Source organism: Leopardus geoffroyi, chromosome D1, assembly GCF_018350155.1.
Source record: "Leopardus geoffroyi isolate Oge1 chromosome D1, O.geoffroyi_Oge1_pat1.0, whole genome shotgun sequence".
Taxonomy (NCBI): Eukaryota; Metazoa; Chordata; class Mammalia; order Carnivora; family Felidae; genus Leopardus; species Leopardus geoffroyi.
The window spans coordinates 103,805,246-103,826,578 of record NC_059329.1 but is presented as its reverse complement, the minus strand read 5'-3'; the positions used below and the strand labels follow the sequence as shown (position 1 = coordinate 103,826,578).

At 53.6% G+C, this 21,333-nt stretch overlaps 1 protein-coding gene across 1 annotated transcript in view; it reads right to left on the bottom strand.

The window, feature by feature from the left end:
• DTX4 (deltex E3 ubiquitin ligase 4) overlaps positions 1–21,333 on the bottom strand; it is a 36,254-nt gene that overhangs the window by 13,349 nt on the left and 1,572 nt on the right. The window contains exons 2-6 of the mRNA XM_045485338.1: positions 13,716–14,442; positions 6,802–6,863; positions 6,318–6,479; positions 4,466–4,527; positions 2,854–3,006 (exon numbers count right to left, since the gene is read on the bottom strand). Coding sequence (XP_045341294.1) covers positions 2,854–3,006; positions 4,466–4,527; positions 6,318–6,479; positions 6,802–6,863; positions 13,716–14,442 — 1,166 coding nt within the window. The remainder of the gene's footprint in view (positions 1–2,853; positions 3,007–4,465; positions 4,528–6,317; positions 6,480–6,801; positions 6,864–13,715; positions 14,443–21,333) is intronic.

Sequence of the window (21,333 nt, the reverse complement as noted above, 5' to 3'; positions counted from 1 at the left end):
CCCCCCCCCCCCATCCTTGAAAGGCAGAGCAGCCCATGCGGGCAGGGAACATACACAGGGAGTCATTATTGAACCGTGAAGTACCAAACAACAAAGCACTAGGGAGCAGCCTCTGCCCAACTGCTGAGCATCACAATCCTGACGAAGCTTGTTGGAAACAAAGATGCTTGAACCCCACCCCAGGCCACCAAACTGGATGGGGGGGGGGCGCTACAGAAAGTAGCAGTTTAGAGTGAGAATTTTGGATTGGATTCTCAGCTCTGCCATCTATCTGTTGGGAGACCTGGAGCAAATTGCTTAACCTCTCTGGGTCTCAGCTTTGTAACAGAACAAGGAAAACAATAGTATCTATCTCACTGGGTTGTTGGAAGGATTGAATTAGAGAACCCACAGGAAGTGCTGACCACTAAGTCGTGTCTCTAACTGTTATTAGTACTTTTATGACCCCCAAGGCTCGTACAGGTTTAGAAACCACTGCTCTGAAAAGAGAAAGTGGGTGTCGTGAGCCCGAGTAGATGAAGCTGACTTTAAGAAAATGGCCCTTAAAGAAGAGCTGTGGACTGGTTTTGAAGGATTGAGGACAAGGTCTGCACAAGCAATGAGGGAGGGAATGCGTTGTTAGTGAAGGCGTTTTAAATCTTACAAAAGACTTTACATCTTGTTTCACGTGGCCTCGCCTGATATCAGCTTTAAAGGAATATTAGCCTTAGTATTTATTATTAGCCTTAAAAATGATTCCCGGGCCGCCTGGGTGGCTCAGTTGGTTGAGCGTACAACTTCAGCTCAGGTCATGATCTCACGGTTTGTGAGTTCGAGCCCCGCATCGGGGTCTGTGCTGGCAGCTCAGAGCCTGGAGCCTGCTTTGGATTCTGTCTCCTTCTCTCTCTGCCCCTCCCCACTTGTGCTCTGTCTCTCAAAAATAAATAAATATTAAAAAAAATTTTTTTTAATGGTTCCCATTTTGGGGCACCTGAGCAGTTGAGGTCATGATCTCCTGGTTTGTGAGTTCAAGTCCCACCTCTGTCTCCCTCCCTCTCTGCCCCTCCCTCCCCCTCAAATAAATAAATATTTAAAAAAAATTATTCCCTTTTACAGAGAAGAAAACTGAGGCACAGCACCATTAAAGGACTTGACACTAGTTAGGGCTTGGTCCTCAGCAGTCTGTACAAAGCCCACGGCTCGGTGGCTGTGTTGGGGCGCAGGGCAAGACTCTGGGTGCAGACATATAAGGGGCCTTGGCTTCACACTGGGGCCCAGCGAGGCGTGGCCTGCACGGCTGGGAGGAGACCTTGTTCCCAGGCTTTCCAGAAGAAAGTGGGTGAGAAGGAAGGCGTGGGCAGGGAGCCATGTGTGCAGAAAAGGCTGTCACACAGCTAGGAGAGAAGCTCTCCAGGACCTCCGCACCATTTCAGGAGGACAGCGATCCTCTGTGGAGCTATTTGGGGACCTTCAGCTCAAGCTCTACTAATGTTAAAGGAGTAACTTGCATTCAGGGCAATGGAGAAGGTTACTTCATGTGGTCAACGGGACAGGAACCCAAGGCTTGGGGCCAAGAACCAGGGTTCCACCTTCTACTCTGGCCTTAACTTGCTTCATGGCCTTGGGAGAACCACTGGGTTTCTCTCTGGGGCCTTTCGTTTCCTCTTCTGTGAAGAAAATTTTAAACGGCATGCTTCAAAGTATTAGTGCAAAGAGGAGCTAGATTGTTCTTGAAAACAGTCCTCAAAAAGAGAATGAACATGCTAAAAAATCCCTTTAAATCCAAAATAACCTCTTAAAATACAAAGCCCCAATGAAACCTTTTAACCTAGGGTCAGGAAAGTGAAAACCAGTTCAGACCTCATCATCCATCAGTGACTGAGCATGGGCTCTCTGAGACAAAGGTCCCAAGGTCAGCCCAAGGTCAGCACTCTGGGGACTTCAATCACAGGGCTATATAAAGATGAAGGGAAAAAAAATTATACCTATAATACCAAGGAGATATCCATTTGACTAATAATGGTAATAATGCCCTGGAAAGTAGGTATTGTTTTATCTCCATTTTCCAGATGGAAAATGAAATCTCAGAGAGATTGAAAATCTTGCCCACAATCACTCAGTTACTAAAACCAGGGTTCAAGCTTGGGTCTGCTGACTCTCTCCTCTCCTCTTTCCCACAGCAGGAGAAGTACAGAGCAGACCCCGAAAGGCAGACTTTTGGGGGGGAGGGGATGAGTAAGAAGCTGGGGACATCAGGGAAACCTCAAATTCTGCTGCGATCCAAGCGGGGTCTGGAGAAGCAAGTAGGATTTGAATTCATGGGGAGAGGGGAGTGACGGTTATTCCAGGCACAGCAAAGGATGTGAGGGATGTCAGTGGCTTAGTAAAAGCTAGGACAGTGTAAAGAGAGAGTTAGCATCTAAGGAGACTCGCAGATTCCTGGAATCCAGCTTCATGGAGGAACACTGCTCTGCCATCAGTATGGACCAGGTGAGCATCACAGACAGCCTTCCCCTCCTCCAACAGTGAGCTTCGAAGGGACTAGAAACCTGCCCACACTGGGAGTAATGAACGCTCACTATGGGCACACTGTCAACCCCCCTTCGCCCCAAGAACTCTCATGGACTGAAGTCTACACCTCTCAGACCATCACACCCACTGTAGAGATGGGGGAGGGGAGCAGTTGGGCAAGACAGGTTTTGCGAACGTTATAATTGTGTGGACGCTGACCCTGCTGAGAACAGCCAAGATCCTCACTCCTGCTGTCCCCAGGGTGCCTCTCAGACACCCCAAATCACCCCAACAGGGCCTCCACACTTTTGCTCCTCCAGGGCCCATGGCGGACGGGGGCCAGCCCCGCAGGCTGGCACTAACCTTGTTGCCATTGTTGTACATGGCGACCACACAATAGATGTGGTAGATGTGGCCGCATCTGGACAGCTTTCCCACCAGGTCAGGCTTGACTGTTGGCTGCAGGCCCTTGTAGCCCGAGGGGGCCGTGAGGCGCTCCATACAGATGGTGCAGTCCTGGGGGTGGGAGGGGACAGAGCAGAGAGGCCTTCAGCGCTGGCCCAGCCTGGGAGGCCAGAGGATCTCCGCAGTGATTCTCGCATGATCAGACGTCCGGTGAGGTGTCCCTGTTCCTCTTCTAGAAAACCCACAAACCAGGATATATACAGACATGCCTTTGGGAATCGAAATCTAGGTTTATCTCACTTTACACAGCAGAAAAGTTCCTGGAATAATTGCTGCTGGTGGCACAGACCACCTGGGGCTCACCACCAAAACTGTCCTCTCCTTTAGGGCGATGATGAGACACTGTCCTTCCTTGGTGTTCTCCAATGGCTTGCGGAGGAAACAGACACTTGCTGACAGACCCTTTATGTAAGCTGAACGTTTGCAAAGCAATTGTATCTCAAGTGTACCAGAGGGGCTGCTGTTTAAATAAGTCAACAAGAGGCACATCTGGGTGGCTCAGTCAGCTCAGCGTCTGACTTTGGCTCAGGTCATGATCTCACCGTTTGTGAGTCGGAGCCCTGAATGGGGCTCCGTGCTGATAGCCTGGAGCCTGCTTTGGATCCTGTGTCTTCCTCTCTCTGCCACCCCTCCCTCACTGCATATGCTCCCTCCCTCTCCCCCCCCCCTCAAAAATAAAATAAATACTGGGGTGCCTGGGTGGCTCAGTCAGTTAAGCATCCAACTTCAGCTCAGGTCACGATCTCGCAGTGCATGAGTTCGAGCCCCACATTAAGGTCTGTGCTGACAGCTCAGAGCCTACAGCCTGCTTGGGATTCTGTGTCTTCCTCTCTCTCTCTGTCTCTCCCCCACTCAACGCTCTGTCTCTCTCTCTCGAAAATAAATGAACATGAAAAAACTTTTTCAATAAGAAAATAAACATTAAGGATAAATAACTCAATAAGCCTACAAGAGGATTTCTCAACCTTGGCACTATTGACATTTGGGGTTGGTAATTCTTCGCTGAGGGGGCAGTCCTGGGCACGGTGGCTATTTAGCACCCTTGGCCTCTGCCCATTAGCAGTTCCCTCCCCCACGACCCTCCCCACCCCCCCATGCAGAACGCCCTCTGGCTGAGAACCACTGGTCTAATTAAGCCCATTTAAAAGTCAGTTCCCATGGGGCGCCTGGCTGACTCAGTTGGTTAAGTATCCGGCTCTTGATCTCAGGGTCATGAATTCAAGCCTCCTTAAAAAAATAATAATAAGTAGAAGAAGAAGAAGAAGAAATAAACGTCAGTTCCCAGCGCTTGTCATGCCGTTTTTGCTACATTCAGACTGTTAACGGGAAGGTGGTTTAGAATGCAGCCTCGGTCTGCAGCTCCAGACCGCCAACCTTGGAGCCCTGTGTCAGCTCTAAGCGGCTCTGTAGCAGCCAGGACGCAGAAATCCGCTCCTGCTGCAACCTGTGGAAAACCCCGGCGGAGGAGAAGCTGTGGGTGAACCCTGCCCTGCCTCCCCCCTGCGCTCACCTCATCTGGCGGGTGCCGGACTTTCTGCAGATACTTCTTGAGCACTTCCTCTGGGGTTTTACCTGTGGGGGGACAGGGTGGTCGGTGGGCCACCAAGACAGAGGTAAGGGATCAAACGGCCTCATCAGGCTGGGCATGCGGAGAGGGGAGCCAGCAGCCAGGCTCAAAGCAGGCAGGGGGAGGAATTCATTCTGCAACCACATTTAAGAATCTGAAAGGGAATCGGCAGGAGGAGGAAGGAGCTAGGTGTCTGGGAAGGTGGGAGGTGTGCCTGCCTGTCTTTCCCTCCCGCAGTCTTTTTCCTGACAGCCCCGCCCCCCCACCCCGCCCCAGGCCTGTTTTCACCAAACCCACTTTTTAACTGAGATGGGTGGTGTGGGGCTCTCTTCCGTGTAATCAAAGAGCCCGGGCATGCCCAAACGATGAGGCGAGGTAGCAGAAGACAGCACTGTGTAAACTGTTACGTGTTAAAAAAAAAAAAAAAAAAAATGAGGTAGGCTTATCACATGCTTTTTACAGTGTGCCGAGTACTGTCTCGGTCTGTAATGTGGTGTCAAAGTGATTTTATTTTCATGGGAAAGCAGGAAGCTATGCCCACAGCTTCCTTGGCCGCTGAGGGTGCGGGAGACCAGCAGCAGGGAAGCATCCTGACAGGCTGCAGCGATTCTGGAATTTCTCTGGGGGCTGGACCTCTAGGAGGCAGCCCAGTCTAAAGGCAGGAGACAGGATGATACAACCTTAAAAAGGACCAGTGCCTCCCTGGGGACCCCTCTCAGCTTCTCTCAGCTTGTATTTTCTCACCTGTGAGATCAGGCAAAGCAAGGGCGCCCACTCAAAGGGTTGCTTTGACAATTAAAGAAGCTAATGGACGCATAGACCTTTAGCACTTTTCCAGCTAAGGGCCCAACATGTGCTATTAATAATCACAGGAAGCGCGGGAAAGTGTGAAATCCTGTCATTTCCTATCAGACTATGAACAGGGCAATTGAGTTCATTTAAGCAGAGAACTTTTGATGGAGTAGAAAAGTAGGGCAAGGGTTTGAGGAAGCAGATCATGCAACCGCCAAAACCCAGGATGCAGGCCCTTCCTTCCCACCAGCCCGCTTCTAAGAATGACGCTTCTGTTCATTGAGAGCCTCTTGCTTGCCAGGCCCTGGGCCCAGTTACAATTTACATGAGATCTCACGGACCCTTCAAAACAAGGTTGTAAGGTGGGGGCCTGGGGTGACAGTCAAGACATTTAACAACCAACACCAGCGGCCAGAAAGACCGGCCGCAGAGCTGAGACAGGGTAGACACACATCTGGACCCCCTGGTGACAGGACTGTGCACAGGGAGGAAGGAGTGCCTGAAGGAAGGTTCGAATGGTCAGCCCAGGGGCTCTGGGGGGACACAGGGCAGTGGTCACTCCCTGTCATGGATGCGTTCTGGGGCACACCTGCCCCATCCTTGTTGTGAGCATTTTTTACCCCATTGTAAAGGGAAGAAAAAGGGCTCTCTGCGGTCACATGACTTGGAAGTGTCACAGTCAGGACTGGAACCCAGGCTGTTCTGGCTCCAGGGCCACAGTGACAGTCCCCTGTATCGTATTTTATGCGTCACGCTTGGTGGTTCTGTGTCTCTATATTTCCCGACCGTGTTTTTGCACTTCTTAAGGTGCCTCCCTCTTACTCACGCACAATCCACTTTGGTGCAATCAGCAGAACAGGGGGTAGTTGGGCCCACTTAGCAGATGCAGAAACGAAGGCACAGAGGGTGAAGCCACGGGTGTGACCTTGGGTGATGGCGGCAAAGCCACGGCCGAGTCCCACGCCTTTGACTCCCATACCCCCCAAGACAAGGAGGCTGATACCTTTCTTGGCCTGCTTTTTGGTGGTCTTGCGGCTCGTGTTGGAAACCCCCGGGATGGATTTGATTTCGCTCTTGCTGACCGGGGGCGGGTGGAGAACCAGCTTGGGCGGCCTGGTGAGGCACACGGGCAGCCCGGCTGCACTCATGAGAATCCCGGTGATTCCTGGAAGGGCAGGGCGTGAGCGCGGACTGCAGAGTTAGTTCCCAGCATCCCACCAACCGCCCTCCCCGGGAACCCGCCCCCCTGTTTCCCCGGCACAAGCTCTCTTGACTCACTCAGCCTCCCCTGGCCCGCGCTGCCTGCCCCAGAAATGTGTGCGTTTGCTCGTCTCCAACAGAAGCTGTGCTTCTTCCCGCCCTCCCCACCCCGCTCCCAACATCCACATTTGCTTTCATTCAATTCTTTCTTTGCGGTAAATGCTCACCACCTCCTTGGCCCGAGCTGAGCTTTCCTTTTCCCCACCCGCCGTAAAGCAAGCGCTTACCCGCCAGGGCCGGATTAACAGGACTGGACCCATTGAGGTTCTTTACTGGCACAGTGGGGACCCTGTGGAAGGAAAGGGCAGACACATTACGGTTTTGACAAGTGGGGTGGGGTTGGAACCCCCAAAATCCGCTCACTGAGAGGTCTCCTTTCCAACAGAAACTACTTATCTCTATTCAAGGCAGAGTCGGTTCTTAGCACCACAAGCAGGAAATGTTAACGTTTAAAATCTAAGTCCGACCATGTCACCCCTCCCCTCGGGACCCCTCAAATTCGCAATGGCTCCTTAAGTCTCTCGAGGTCCCGGCAAAGCCCACACAGCTCCGCGTGACCTGCCAACGTCCCCCCCACCGTGCTCAACCCTCATCTTCCTGGTCTCCTCACATACCCCTCACCATTTTATCCTGCTCCAGCTGGGCCACACTGCTGCCTCAGGGCCTTTGCCTATGTGGCTCCTTCTGCCTGAAATGCTCTCTCTGCCTCGCCTCCTCCTACAGATCCTTTGGTCTCGGCTCACTTTTTTGTGAGGTTCCTGAGACCATCTCATTTAATACCGAGACCCACCCCTCCATCCCACCCCGGGACTCTCAAGCCCTCTTGCCTCACTCTCTTTCGTTTTTGTTTTGTTTCCCCCAGGGAACTGACGGTTTAAAAACATTTTTTTAAGTTTATTTATTTTGAGAGAGAGAGAATGAGCGGGGGAGGCACAGAAAGAGAGGGAGACAGAGAATCCCAAGGAGGCTCTGGGCCGTAGCATGGAGCCTGACGTGGGGCTCGAACTCACGAACCACGAGATCGTCACCCGAGCCGACACCAAGAGTCGGAGGCTCAACCGACTGAGCCACCCAGGTGCCCTGGAACTGATGGTTTTTAAAAAATTAGCTGTTGCTTTACTCTCGCCCCCTCCAAAATCAAAACTCCACACGGACAAATATCCTCACAGCCTGACACTAGCAGGCATTCAGTGAGTGTTTGTGGAGCGAATGAAAAATGGAGAGGCGGGGCGCCTGGGTGGCGCAGTCGGTTAAGCGTTCGACTTCAGCCAGGTCACGATCTAGCGGTCCAGGAGTTCGAGCCCCGCATAGGCCTGGAGCCTGTTTCCGATTCTGTGTCTCCCTCTCTCTCTGCCCCTCCCCCGCTCATGCTCTGTCTCTCTCTGTCCCAAAAATAAATAAACGTTGAAAAAAAAAAAATTAAAAAAAAAAAAAAAAGAAAAAGAAAAATGGAGAGGCAAGTTCAAGCCAAGTGGCTCCTGAGAAGCTTTTAAAAAGACAGAGCCCCAGGCCTGAATCAGAATTCCCATGCGGGGGGGTGGGGGGGGGGCACGGAACCTGCATTTTCTCTCGCTTCTGGAGAGGATCCAGATAAGGTTGATCCCAGCCTGACATTGGGAAACCACTGCTCCAACAGCTGTTACCCCTCCTTTTCGCTGAGAAATCTAAATACCAGGCAAAGCCTCCTCCTCTTTCTGTCCTTCTCCCCAGAAACCCGAGCCAGGCTCTGGAGAGGAGTCCGCACAGCTGCCTGGAAAGGCGAGGCCTCCCACGACGCCAAATAGAAAAACATGGGGACACGTGGGGCTGGGTTGTGCGCCATCGCCCCTGCCACCCAGGCTTCCACAGATGGGCTCGGAGGGGGAAAGGGAGCTCGAGGACGTCAATGGACTAGGTCACAGATGACTCCAGGGGCCAGAGGGCCTGAGAAGCCAGCAGATCTGCTATGGGGGGCTGGGGGGTAGGGTAGTGCTGGGAATACAGGAGGGGAAGGGGCGTGTTCAGTTGTTTCTTTGCAGTGTTCGTTATTTGCTTACGTGCTCATTCATACAGAGCCCTCCTTCCGGTTGGACTCGCCCCTAGAGCCTGGGGACACAGCGGTGAACAAGACAGCCTGTGGCCCTTCATCCGTGTGTGACCCTGAAGAGCCCACCTGGTACCAGGCACGGTTCTAACCGCTCACATCGCACAAATCCATCTAAGACTTCCAACAACCTCCACAGGAGGTGCCGTTATCATTAGCTCCAATTTAATGGGCAAGGAGGTTGAGGCACAGAGAGGGTGAGCAAACCCGATGGAGGTCACACAGCTAAGGATTCAAACCCAGGAAATCTGGCTCCGGAGCCCGCTGTTGTAGCCACTCGCCGTGCTGGGCTCTTGTGTCTCTGCGACCCCTCTGTCACCCCACGTGGCAGACAGAGGACATGGGGAACAAAGACCGTGTGGAATAAATCTAGGACTACGAGAGAGGGGCTGGAATGGGGGGCCTCAAGGCTGAGGACAGGGTCTGCCTGTCCCCCACATGCCCACAGGGATGGGTGCTTCCCCGGCTACGCTGAGTCTTCCGGGGCCCCTGTCCCTTCCCCGGGATGATGACACGTGCACCAGGGCTGTGGGAAGGATGTGAAAGAACAGATGTGGGAACGTTCGTGTCTCAACAGACCACCACAGCCTACTTTCCACCCCCGGGCTAAATCAAACCCGGATGGGGAGAGGGGAAAGCTGAATTCAACACAAAGGAAAGCTGGCCAAGAAGAGAGGCCCAGCCTTGCTTCTGGACTCTATGGCCTGCCCCCCAGGGCGAGGCACGGCATGGTGGACTGGAGTCAGGGAAACCGGACTGGAGCCCCAAACCTGCCAGTAACTCCTCACAACCTCACCTGTGAACCTGTGAGGGTCTGGAGTTAGCAGGTGCCAGGGGATGGACTTCTTGAAGATTCCCTGCCCCAATGCCTAAGAGCAAGGCAGCCGCCTAAGCCCTGGGTCCCCTGTGGGGACTGACTGGCCTCCCTGACTGGTCTGGAAAAGGAGTGAAGGAGTCTGGCGGCCTGTGTCTGTTCGCTGGCTCCCCACCAGGGGGCAACGCTCACAGCCCAGCCCTGCGCCTGCCTTCCCACCCCCTTACCAGCTCCGAGCAATCCCCCCCCCCCCCCGCCCCCACCAGGAGATAAGTAGCTGTGATCTGGGTGACAAAAGCCACCTTTGTTCCCACAAACTGGACTGGCAGGTTTCCACACCCAATCTGGTTAACCAGGAAAGAGTCCCCCTAGCACACCCTGGGCAGCCCAGGGACCCAGGGACGGGGCCAGGTCTGAAGAGAGGGAGGGTCCATATGAGGACCCAGGACTCCCGGGAATACCGTGGTGGGGGGCCATGCCAAGAAAGGGAAAACTTGTCAGCAGGCTCTGGATGGTGGCAGTGGACTTGAGGAGGAAGAGATTCGCTGACAAAATACAGAAGGGTACGGTGGAAGGAGGCTTGCACAGGAATCAGGAGACCTGCCTTCCAGCCCAGCTTGGCACTGACCTTGTGCCTTTGGGAGAGCCCCATGGCCCCTCTGCACTTTGGTGACCACATCCAAGTTACCACACCCAAGAGCAGGGCCACCCTACATCTCTGTCCATGGGGTCCCTGTGAGGATTCAGGATCTAGGTCAAATACTCTATAAACCGGCCAGCCCCATGCAAATTGGGGGGTTGTTTACATTTTTGTTTCTCAACTGGAAGAGGAAGTCGGGCTTGATAAAGCCTTTTCCTGCTGGAATAGTCCAATTTTCTGATTCTTGAGGACACGGAGGGCAAAGTGCAAAGCGGAGCCCCAGGCAGTGCACAGGATTGTTGAGGTGGCAACACCTGATCAGCCCTCCCCCTCGGTGACTGGTTAAAATGAAAGCGGTGGAGGTGGCTGGGCCCGTGGAGGTGGCCCATGGAGTCCCCACTGGTCACCCCCCCCCCCCCCCACCATTCCCCTCCCCGCCGGTACATGCCTGAGCCCTCCTTCCAGAAATCAGCAGGCCAATCACTGGCATGCCTCTCACATCCTCCAGCTCGGCCAAAGCTGTCTGGCCTCAGCATCGGAAGACACCCCCTCCCCATTCTGCTGGGCTGTTCTCAGTTTCCATTTCTGTCCCTCACATATAAAACTAAGAAAAGACAAGAGCTGGCACGGTGGCAGAGAAGGGGGCTGATGGCAGGAGAAAAGCTCTGCAGATACCATGGTGAGAAACAGTGGGGTGTTTTTGGAGTTGTGAGCCAACCCAGGAATCCTCCTACAGGACAATGGTCTCGTCTCTCCAGCAACCGAAGTCTCGCTGGAGATAGAGAAGCCTCGATTCTGGAGGAGAGGGCCAGAGGGGCGACTCCCGCCCCCCACTACACAGCCCCCCTCTTTTCTCTTTACAAACCCCCTGCTTGTGTGTCTGAATAATTCACAGGGTCTTTTGTTCCCCCTCAAACCCTTCTCTTCAGCCCACCTCTCCCGCCCTCCCCGGTCTTCCTTTTTTCCGTGGGAAAGTTGCTTGAAGAGCTCACGGACGGGGAGGGCGGAGGGAAGGGGCCATTCCACGACAGAAGGTGGACGGCAATGCCAGACAAAGGGAATAAGCACGCTAATTAAATGGCCAAGAAAGACTGGAGGAGAAAATGGTGGTGGGGGTGAGGGTGATGGTAAGAGGTGAAAAGGGAAGGGGCTGGAAGATAGAAGGGTAGGGCGGGGCCTCCCCTGTCAGGAAAACAGAGCGGAGAAAAAAGCGTGTTTCTATAGGCCTTTTGAAACAGCACTGCCCCCGGACCTCCACTCCATTCTCCGGCTCCGATTCCGCTGGGCTAGCGGGCAGGGGGAATAGAGTGGAGTTAAAGAGCTGTCGGCTTCCTCAGTGAGGTTTAAAGTGAGCAGGGCGTCCTTGCCCTCAATTATGGCACGAGGTCACTTGGCTTTTGCCAAGGGCGCCAGAAATGAGGTGGGGCATTAGAGGCTGCTCAGCTTTGACTTCAGTTCGACTACACAGCACACATTCAATAGATACACATTAACAACAACAATAATAATAGCAGCTAATACTGACCAAACTCTTACTACTGCCGAGCGTTGGGCTAAATCCACACTCTGAGCACTGCCTTGAATCCTCATGACAGCCCTGATAAGGAAGGTACTATGACGGTCCCCACTTTCCAGAGGAGCAAGCTGAAGACAGAGGGTGCAAAACTTGCCCCAAGTTGCACACGAAGGAACTTGGGTTCCAGCCCGGGGCAGTCAGGTGCTGGAGGCTGGGTTTCTCATCCACTATATGAGCCTCCCTCTGCCGCACAAATAACTACCCTGGTACTCTGTCAGAGGCCCCCAGGACGCTGCTGTGTGGCCTTGGGGAGAAACTGAGCAGTGGTGTGGTTTAGGTGCCCATTCCCCTCTACCAAATATTCTGCCAGTTCAGAAGGAGTCATGTGAAAACCCCACACATCTGACCTGCACTTGACCATTTATAAACTGCCTTCGCATACGGCGAGGAGCTGAGCTTTAGCCAAAAGGGCAGAGGACTCGAGGACTAAACCCTGGGCCCCAAGCCCCACTCTGTGACACACGGGCCGTGTGGCCCTCCTTGGGAAGTGAATTCTGAGCCGCGTGCCCGAGCCTGATCCTGGGTGCACCAGGTCAGAGAATGAGATCATACTGGCAGGTGCATCTGGTAAATTCTCCAGGGATGCACTCCCTTAGTGGAGGTTTCCACAAGGACTCCATGGGGCAGGCAAGGCAAGCGTGAGGTTCCCCATTTCGCACACGAGGAAATTGGACCTTGCAGACTCTGGCTTAGCTTAGGGCAGAGACCCGAGGGAAGGCCGGGCCTCTCCTTGTCTCCCAGCGCTGAACCTCTGTGTGCAGATGGCCTCCCCTGGGCAGCCTGAATTTCCCACTTGGGTGTACAACCTCAGTCCAAACCACCCAGACAGTCTGGGGCTCAGGGGTCACAGGCAGGGCCAGGCCCCTCTGGAGGAAAGGAAGATGGGGCCGGCGTGAGAGGCCAATCTCACAAGAAATCGGGAGCTGGCAGGCAAAGGCCGTGGGCAACATGTGGACCTGGGTCTCCCCCATTTGACGATTAGGGGGACCAAGAAGATCATAAAAAAGCAGTGATCACAGAACCGGCAACACTGGGCTGTCACGGGAAGAATTGAGACAACGCACGGAAGGTGCCTGGCACACATAGTAAGTGCTTACTAAATATGGGCTCTTAGCTCCAAACTGGAGTTCCAGTTTCCAGAGAGACCAGAGGCAAGGAGCTAAGTCTCATCCGGCACCTGCTGTATGCCGGGCATTGTGACAGAGAAGCAGAATGGCAGAGTCAGAAAAGAGTCTGGCTCTGGCATGAGCCTTCTTGAAGTTTGAATTTTGGTCTCAGCCAATGATTAGCTCTCTGCCCTTGAGCGAGAGAACCTCTGATTTCTTCCTGGGTAAAAGGGGATCCAAATGCCTACTTCAAAGAGTTTCTGTAATCAGGACACCAGGGTGGCTCAGTCCGTTGACCATCCGACTTCAGCTCAGGTCATGATCTCACAGTCTGTTGAGTTCGAGCCCCGCATCCAGCTCTGTGCTGACAGCTCAGAGTCTGGAGCCTGCTTGGGATTCTCTCTCTCTCCCTCTCTCTCTCTCGGCCCCTCCCCTGCTCACATTCTGTCTCTGTCTCTCAAAAATAAATACATGGTAAAAAGAAAAAAAAAAAAAAAAAAAAAAGAGTTGCTGTAAGGATTCAATGAGGTGATAAAGCCCCCAACCTAGATCCTGGTGGGAGCCCCCTTAATACTGCCTGTTAGGACATGGTGTGCATAACCTTCAACCCTCAGCAGTGACCCTAACGGGGAGGATTATCGAAGGCATTTACGGAGGAGGAAGTTAGGACTCTGGGATGTTAGGCACGTGTCCCAAATCACATAGCTGTGGCAGCGTCTCCATTAGAAGCCAGATCCGGTGGACCCCAAAGGCCAAGCCCACCCTTACCCACCACACCGTGCTGCCTTCCACCTGCAGCCGGAGGGTCAGGACAAGAGGACAGGGAGCTTAAGTCCTGGCAGGCAGCCCCCTTTCACCTCTGGCCCAGGTCAGTCGGGTCCTGTGCCCTAAACGCTCACAGGCATCAGGTGAAAGTACCTACCCAGAGGCGATCAGCACCCGGGACTGGGCGATGGCCAGTCGCTGCAGGTTGGTCCGGTTTAAGGTCGCCAGGGCCACCCTTCCCGTCTTGCCGTTGGCTCCGGGGGGGCTGGCAGGAGAGCCCATGGTCACCCCAGCCGGCGTGCCGGAGGCCTGTCGCCGGATCGCCTGCGACGGGACGGGCTTCACCGGGCCTCGGATGGTGCCCGTGCTGTCCAGCGGCTTGGCCGCAGGGCCTGGTGGTGGGGGCAGCCTGGCCGCCCCAGACGGGGGCATGTGCTTGCGGGCGGCCGGGGGCTGCAGCGGCCCCGCGCTCCCCCCGTTGGCCACGGCGGCCTTGACGCTCATCACCAGGACGCACTGTGGGCAGGAGCAGGGCGGGGCCGCGGGCGAGGCGGCCGACGCGGGGCTGGCCGGCCAGGACTGGGCCTTGGGCAGGGCGCCCGTGACCATGGGGTAGACGAGATCCAGGCGCCGGCGGACGCGGCGTTGGCGCTGCGTCTGCCGGTTGATCTGGCCCATGGTGCTGAAGTCGATGACGTAGCTGAAGCCGACAGAAGTGAGGTCGATCCAGGGGTGCTGCTTCTCGTAGGCGTGCTGGATGGTGATGCCCACCTCCATGTCGTAGGGCGTCCAAGAGCCGTTGTCATTCTCCCACTCCCACACCACGCCCTTCCCGGGCGCCGAGGACGGGTCGTAGTAGTTGCGGCGAACTGGGCGCAGGGTCCCTGGCAGAGGGGGACGGAGCACAGGGCAGGGGTCAGCAGGGAATGAAACCGGATTTGGTTAGTCCCGGCGGGCACTGGGCTGCCTGTTGGGGTATCAGCTTTGAGGTGGGGTGGGAGCATCTGAGTGACAGCGCGAAGGGTGTGGGGTTAGTGTGGGGTACCAGAAAAAAGCACCTGCCCGTTTGCAGTCCCGAGACCTTGGTTTGCAGCCAAATTCATTCACTTCCCAGTTTACGTAGAAATCCCCAACATCCTTTCCTTCCCGGAGAAACAAGGACTCCTTTGCAGAGTTTTTGCGAAAATAAATGCGATCTGCCTATTCATCTAACAAACAAATATGTATTGGAATATGGATGCCACGTCCTGGATCTCTCCTGCGCCCTGCAATTTGCACTAAGGCCCATAAAGCCCTTGACACACAGTAGGCGCTCAGAAATAGCCTGTCACTTGTCCCCTACCCTGCAAATGCCCCTGCCCGGAGGGCTACAAGGAAAAGAACGAAGGGTCAGGATAGCCTAGAGGGCAGAGGAAGAAGATGAGACCCCCAGGAAGCCAGCCCAGCCTGGTAGAGTGAGAGCTCCCTCTCTGTCCCTTTAAGGGTGCAGCAAAAACAAAAATAGAAAATCAGGTTGCCAGAACTTACACCTTCGAGCATTAAATCTTCTATCAAAACAGTAATAATGATCATGATTATTTTCTATTTCTCTAACACTTTTCTTTCCCAAAGCTCAAGCCATCCTAAAGATAGGATTGTCTTGATTTTTAGTCTCACTGGGGGAAGGGAGAGCAGGGAAGAGGCCAGGATTATTTCAGGGAAGCAGTACAGAAGGAATGAACCTACAGGTTCAAAGGGACTCAAAGGAAAAGGAAGTCTATAACTGTTGCCTCTTTCTCCCCGACCCACCCTAAGACTGAATTCAGACTCATGCCCAATCAGGGCTCATTTCATGGCTATCAACATCAAGGCCGAAGATGCCTGGGTCAAGGCAGGGTGAGGGGACCTGGGAGGGCTCCAAGAGTGCCTGAATCTCGCATCTGTCAGCTTAGGCCTTATCCATCAGTGGTGGGAAAAGGTTCCCCTTTACAGGCCTCTGACCCATCCCCTCCTCCAACCCAGAGGGAGACACCAAGACCAGGGACAGAATTCCATTCAAGGGGGGAAGAAAAGGAACAATGTCTATTCAGTCCTTTTCCAGGGTCATAACCCGCCCCCCACCCCAACTCCAAGCCCCTTAATGACCCAAAACATCAACATTCAGAGGCAGGAGGGTGAAGAAAACAATCCCCTATTCAGCACCAGGACGCTGCTGGGGGATCTGGGGAGGGGGGAGCGGGATGGGAGGAAGAGAGGAGGAAGAAGGGGGGTGGGCAGTAGTTCCCCGGTTTGCCTCCATTTCCTTCGTAAGTAGCCAGCCCCCTGGGGGACAAAGAGCACAGGCTCTGGGTCCAACAGCAGAGGCTCTGTCCCTTCCAGCTGTGCGACTGAGCCTCAGTTTCCTCGTCTGCATCTGCCTGGGTCCTGGGGAGCTACTTCAAAGGGTGGATTTGAGGATTAAAGGAAGGAATGAATAGAAGGGGCTGAAATCGCACCTGCCCCATGCCAAGAGCTCAATAAAAGTTGGTTGATTATCATTGTAATTTATTTTCTATTATATGTCCAAGCGGGATGGAGAAGTCATGGTAAGTTTAGTTCAGAGGATATCTGGGGGGTGTGGGGGGTGTGGGGGGGGGAGTTTGCATATAACCCCTTATACAATCTTTCTTATTTAGAAAGCCCCTATCTCGTCCCATATGATCAATGAAACGAAGGAGATGAAGTTTCGAGAGCTTAAATGACCCTATTTTATCTTCTCTCCAGCGAAGCGGGGGCAATTCACGTGTCCGATTCTCACAAATAAGTTTAAGAGGCTTTTTTTTTTTACAACGGTGGTATCAATCCCAATAGCTGTGGCTCTCCCATACCCTTCCAGGTTTATGTCCCCCCACCCCCAACTGCCCCCATGCTGCTCTTTTCCTGGACTCCAGGCAGACGCATGGCCTTTTATCATCCTGCACTCCCTCACAGGTCTCTGACCCCCTCCCCTACTACTCCCCAGGTCCCGTGCACCGAAATGCCCTCCTTTGCCATTTCTACCTATCGAGACTGTCCTCATTTGGGTCCTGTGCCATTTGCCATCCATTTCCTGACATGCTCTCCCAGCCCAGGCGCCCCTCAGGAGGTCTGGGGTGCAGATCTGCCTGTGCCCCATGTGGACCAGGGTCTTGGCGTTTTTCCTGCGGTGCCTCGAGTGCAGGCAGAGTCACAACCCTCCAGCTCTGCTCTAGCCCCCAAGGCGGCAGTAATGAGGACTCCACAAAGGCACGGTAGACTTCTGGCTACTTCGGCATTTAGTCATTTGTCACATGTTGCCGGGTCCCCACTGGCTGCCTTGGGGAATGCAGGCACTACTCAAACAGCTTACAGTCTAAAAGTAGACAAGGGGGGCGAATGACTATTTATGAGGCAGAATATGCCACGGGAAGGGTGCCAACAAAATGCATGTGGGCTGAGAAAACCTGCCCACATCCCCACTGTGCGTGAATCCCTTACGTGTGCTCCCCTTAGGTCAAAACCTGACCCTCTCCACTCCCTCCCGTCTCTGCAGCCGCCTCACACCCTAATAACTCTGCTTACATTTCTGCCACACTGGCCCTTCCAGTCTCTCCCCACTGCCATGTTTCTCCTCGCCGGGCCTTTGCACAATGCTGGACTCCCCCCGCCCCACAAGACACTCTGGCATCCTCTTTGCTGCCCATAGTTCAGATTTCTGCTCCTTTCCTCCAGGAAACTTCTCTGGACTGCCCTGACCAGATCAGATCAGATTCTCATTCTTGTCTTTTTTTTTTTTTTTTTTGCAGCATTTATCTTGATGTACAGTTACACATTTGCTGGTGTGATTAATTTGGTAAATGTCTGTATCTCTTCACCGGACTCCCAGATGCCACGAGAGTGGGCACCCAGGTGTTTGCTCGTGGTTTCACTCCCCCCCCCCCCCATGCCCAACATTTCCCAGGAGCTCCATAAATACCGACCGGATAAAGGAAGCAATGATGGTTCGGAGGACATTTCAAGAAATGGATGAGGCTTGAATGAGAAGGAGAATTTCAACAGGCGAAAGTGGCAAAGAAGGGCGTTTCAGTAGAAGGGACTTTGTGAATAGTTCGGGGAGGGGGTGTCAGAGAACTCTGATGCAGGAGGATAAAAGGGACATCCGTTTGTCAGGAATTGTGGAAGATATAAGGCAGAGAGGAAGATAAACCTGGAAAGTTATGTCAGAGCTGAGGCGTAGACAGTCTGGAACGCCGGGCTGTGAAGGTTTTATTTGTAGGCAATGAGGAGCCAGTGAAGTCTGTGACACAGAGAAGTGACAAGACCAGAGTTGCTCTGTTAATGAGTTCCAAGTGAGAAGTAATGAGGGTATGGGCAGTGGAGACGAAAAGGAGGTGACAGACTGGAGGGACCTTACAGAGAAGAAATGGGTAGGAAGTGACCATGAATAGCTGAATTCAATGCTTTCCAAGAGAGTTTCCAGAATCACCGGCTTTAGAATCTCCTGGGGGTACTTAACACCTTCTAGAGTACCCACTGGCTGCCATGAGGAATCACCAGCATCTCCAGGGCCTGGGCCTGGGCATCTGCATGCGAACAACCGTCCCGGATTTTCATCATGCACACTAATTTCAACAGCTGGCCACACGGTCTACGTTGCCTTACACATTGGGCACCAGAACAACACTGTGACAGAGTCAAAGAATCCTGAGGTCTCGACCACGGACAAGGGGTAAAGTGGGGACACCATTTGCCGGCAGAGGGGTTTCAAGAGGAAGAGCCAGTTTTTGGAGGGAAAGATGCTGAGTTCAGTTCAGCCCCAGCAGGTTATTTAGAGACAGAAGGCAGACTTCAGAACCAACGCCGTGGTACAAAAGAATTTCATCGCGGGATTTCGTGTCTCTGATTATTTTCAGAGCCCGCTCTGTCTGGAATGTGCTAGTCCTGGCCTCCTCTATAGTCAGGCCCACGAACTAGATGATCTGAGAAATCCATTTAGTCCTTGAGTGCAGTGACCCAAAGAAAAGGCCGCTGATGGGATAGGAATAAAGAATGTTCATAAACCAAGCGGGTAGAAAGAGAAAGAAGATCAGTTTTTCCTGGCAGCTCAGACACCTGCATTCCAAAGCACCGGAGATGTTTTGGCTCCTGGGAAAAGGGAGAAACACCTTCCAGGCATGAGCCAGTCTCGAAGGCACTTTACCCGCATCTGTACATCGCTGTGTCAGAGAGATCCCGGGCCTCTCCCAAGCACCCCACAGCCCCACTGGAATGTCCTGTGGGGGCAAAGCCCTGGGAGTTTCGCCATTTGCTACATCCCACACGCCTGGAACAGCGCCTGCATGAAGTAGGCGCTCCAGAAGCATTCACTGATGACAGAGTAGAGTGTGGGACACTTCATTTGGAATCTCAGCTCTGCCATGGACTAGCCGTAAAACTCAGAGCAACTTAGTCTCTTCCAGATTGTTTCCTTTCCTATAAAATGGGGACAATAGGTCCTTCCTAAGATCGCTGTGAGGATCAAACACGACAATGTGTGTGTACAAGGGGCCTGGGGCATCCCCCATATTGTATCGATCACGACACCTGCCTCTTCCGCTCCGGTGCTCACAAAGGGCAGAGGGTATTATGGGGCCCAAAGAATCAGCTTCTGTCAAAACCTGTCATCTCTCTCCATCTGACCTTTGTCACCACATTAAAGACATAGAAAAGGCAAAAGTTGCAGAGAACACTCTTGAGCTGGGAAGGACGCTCCCTCACACCAGGCCAATTCCAAGCAGCATCCTCACAGGTGCGGGGGCCAAACCCATTCACCTGCCCATCTGAATGATGACAGGAAAGGAGCCAGGGGACTCTCAAGGCTGCTCTTCCTTCTACAGAGAAAAAAACATGGCCCGAGCAGCTAAGGGACTTGCTCAAGGTCACACAGAAGCCAGCGAGGCTGGGATGACAGCCTGAGTCACTCTCCTCACTCACAGCCCGGGCTCCCACGTCCTGCTGCTGGAGCCCTGGAGGTGGTGGCAATCAGGTGTCCCGGAAGATACAAGGGACGGCGATGCTGAAGGACAGCACTCCAGTCACTTGCCTGTGACAGAAAAGGTGAGCCCCATCAAGGCAAATGACCGTACAGGCACAGGACCCAAGCAAGGCTCTGGAAGCAGCCAAGACTGTCACCTCTACCTCGCTTCATCTCCTCCCTTCTTCCAGATTTCCTAGCCGGAAACACGGAAACACAATGGCCAGAGACCAGCAGAGTGCAAATAAGCTGGAACCCAGAGGCTGTGTGGGGAGGAAGGGCCCGGGGCAAACAAAGGCGGCAGAGGGCCCATGTACCCTCCCGGCCATCTCCCTGGAGACGGGGTGGGTGAGGCTGGAGCCCAGGGGAACCGAGGGTCTGAGGCCTCACTTGCAGTAAGCCAGGCAACTTGTGAAAAAAAACAAAGCTCCCATGTCAGGAAATGTCCCCACATAGAGGAGGCAAAAAAAAAAAAAAAAAAAAAGGACTCAGTCTCTAGGCAGGGGGACTTCCAGCTCTTCTTTGTTTCTGGGGATGTTTCTGGTTCCCAGCTTCAAACCGTGGCTTGGGGATGGCGGGTAATTTAATTAAGCATTGCCAGGGCTTGGCTGAGGTTGCCTGGGCACCCGCAGTATGAAGTTCCTACCCTGTCATGGCCTCATCAATGAGCTACATTGAGAGGAGCTGCGTGTCTGTTGGTGGAGAAGGGAGAGGAGGGGGCTCCAAGCCCAGGAGCCCAGAGATTCTATTCTGCTTTGACAAGCTCCTTGACAGCCCAGCATTCCTGGGAATTCAGCCCAGTGCCTTCAGCAGCCAGCGCAGGGCCTGGCACCGGGAGGAAGGCCGTCGGGATCATTCATCGACTGACCATTAGAAGCAGCCTGAGTCGTGAGCCTCTAAGACAGGCAAGAATGTAAAACACACCCCGAGGCAGTCTTTAAAATGATCCGGGCTACTAGCTCTCTGCCTCTGGTCTAAAATCTGAGAAGCCCCAGCCTCGGACTGAACTGCTAACCACCAGGCCATGGTCAGCCTGTCTTCAGGGAAGGGTGGCCGGACCTGGGAAAGGGACACGGCTTCCGTCCCTTAACCCAGTTTTCTCCATAATTTCACATCTGATGGTAGAAAGGGCGTTTCAAGCCATGACTCTTCATTCCCCTCTTTAAGATACCCCTAAACACTGATTAAATTCACCCCTACCCAAATGTGGGACAGGGGCTGGGACAAGCATGTCACCAGGGTGTTTCTCTCTATGCTGCAGAGATTTAGTCTGAAATAGAGAAGCTAACACCTGCCTGTTTATTCTGAGTAGGACTGGAATTCTGGGTCAGGTGTCTTAACTGCTAATCTCCCAGGTCCCACTTCCGGGGCTCAGCGCACCAACCCCCCCCCCATCCTCCCCACCCCCCAACAGTCTGCTGCCTCCACCCTCACTTCCACAACCTTTACCCCAATTGCCCAGTTACATTCTCTTCCCTCCCCTTGGCCACATTTAATCCTCTTTCTCAATCTCCTAACATTCCTCCCCATTCCCTCCTCCCTCCCAGTGTCTCTCAGTTCCACCTCCCTGCCTTTCCCACCACCGGGGTTTAAGCGAGCCCCTCCAGATGCTAACACTTCTGGAATCCTTTCCCCAGAAGGCTTTACTCAGTTGGCCGGTGTCTGCAAAGTCCCTGGCAAAGAAGCCGTTGGGATATGGACTGAAGATGGGGACGCAAGGGTGGAAAGACACCCCTTTCCCATGACAATCCTAATTAGCACACAGGATGTGGGGGCTTTCCAAGGA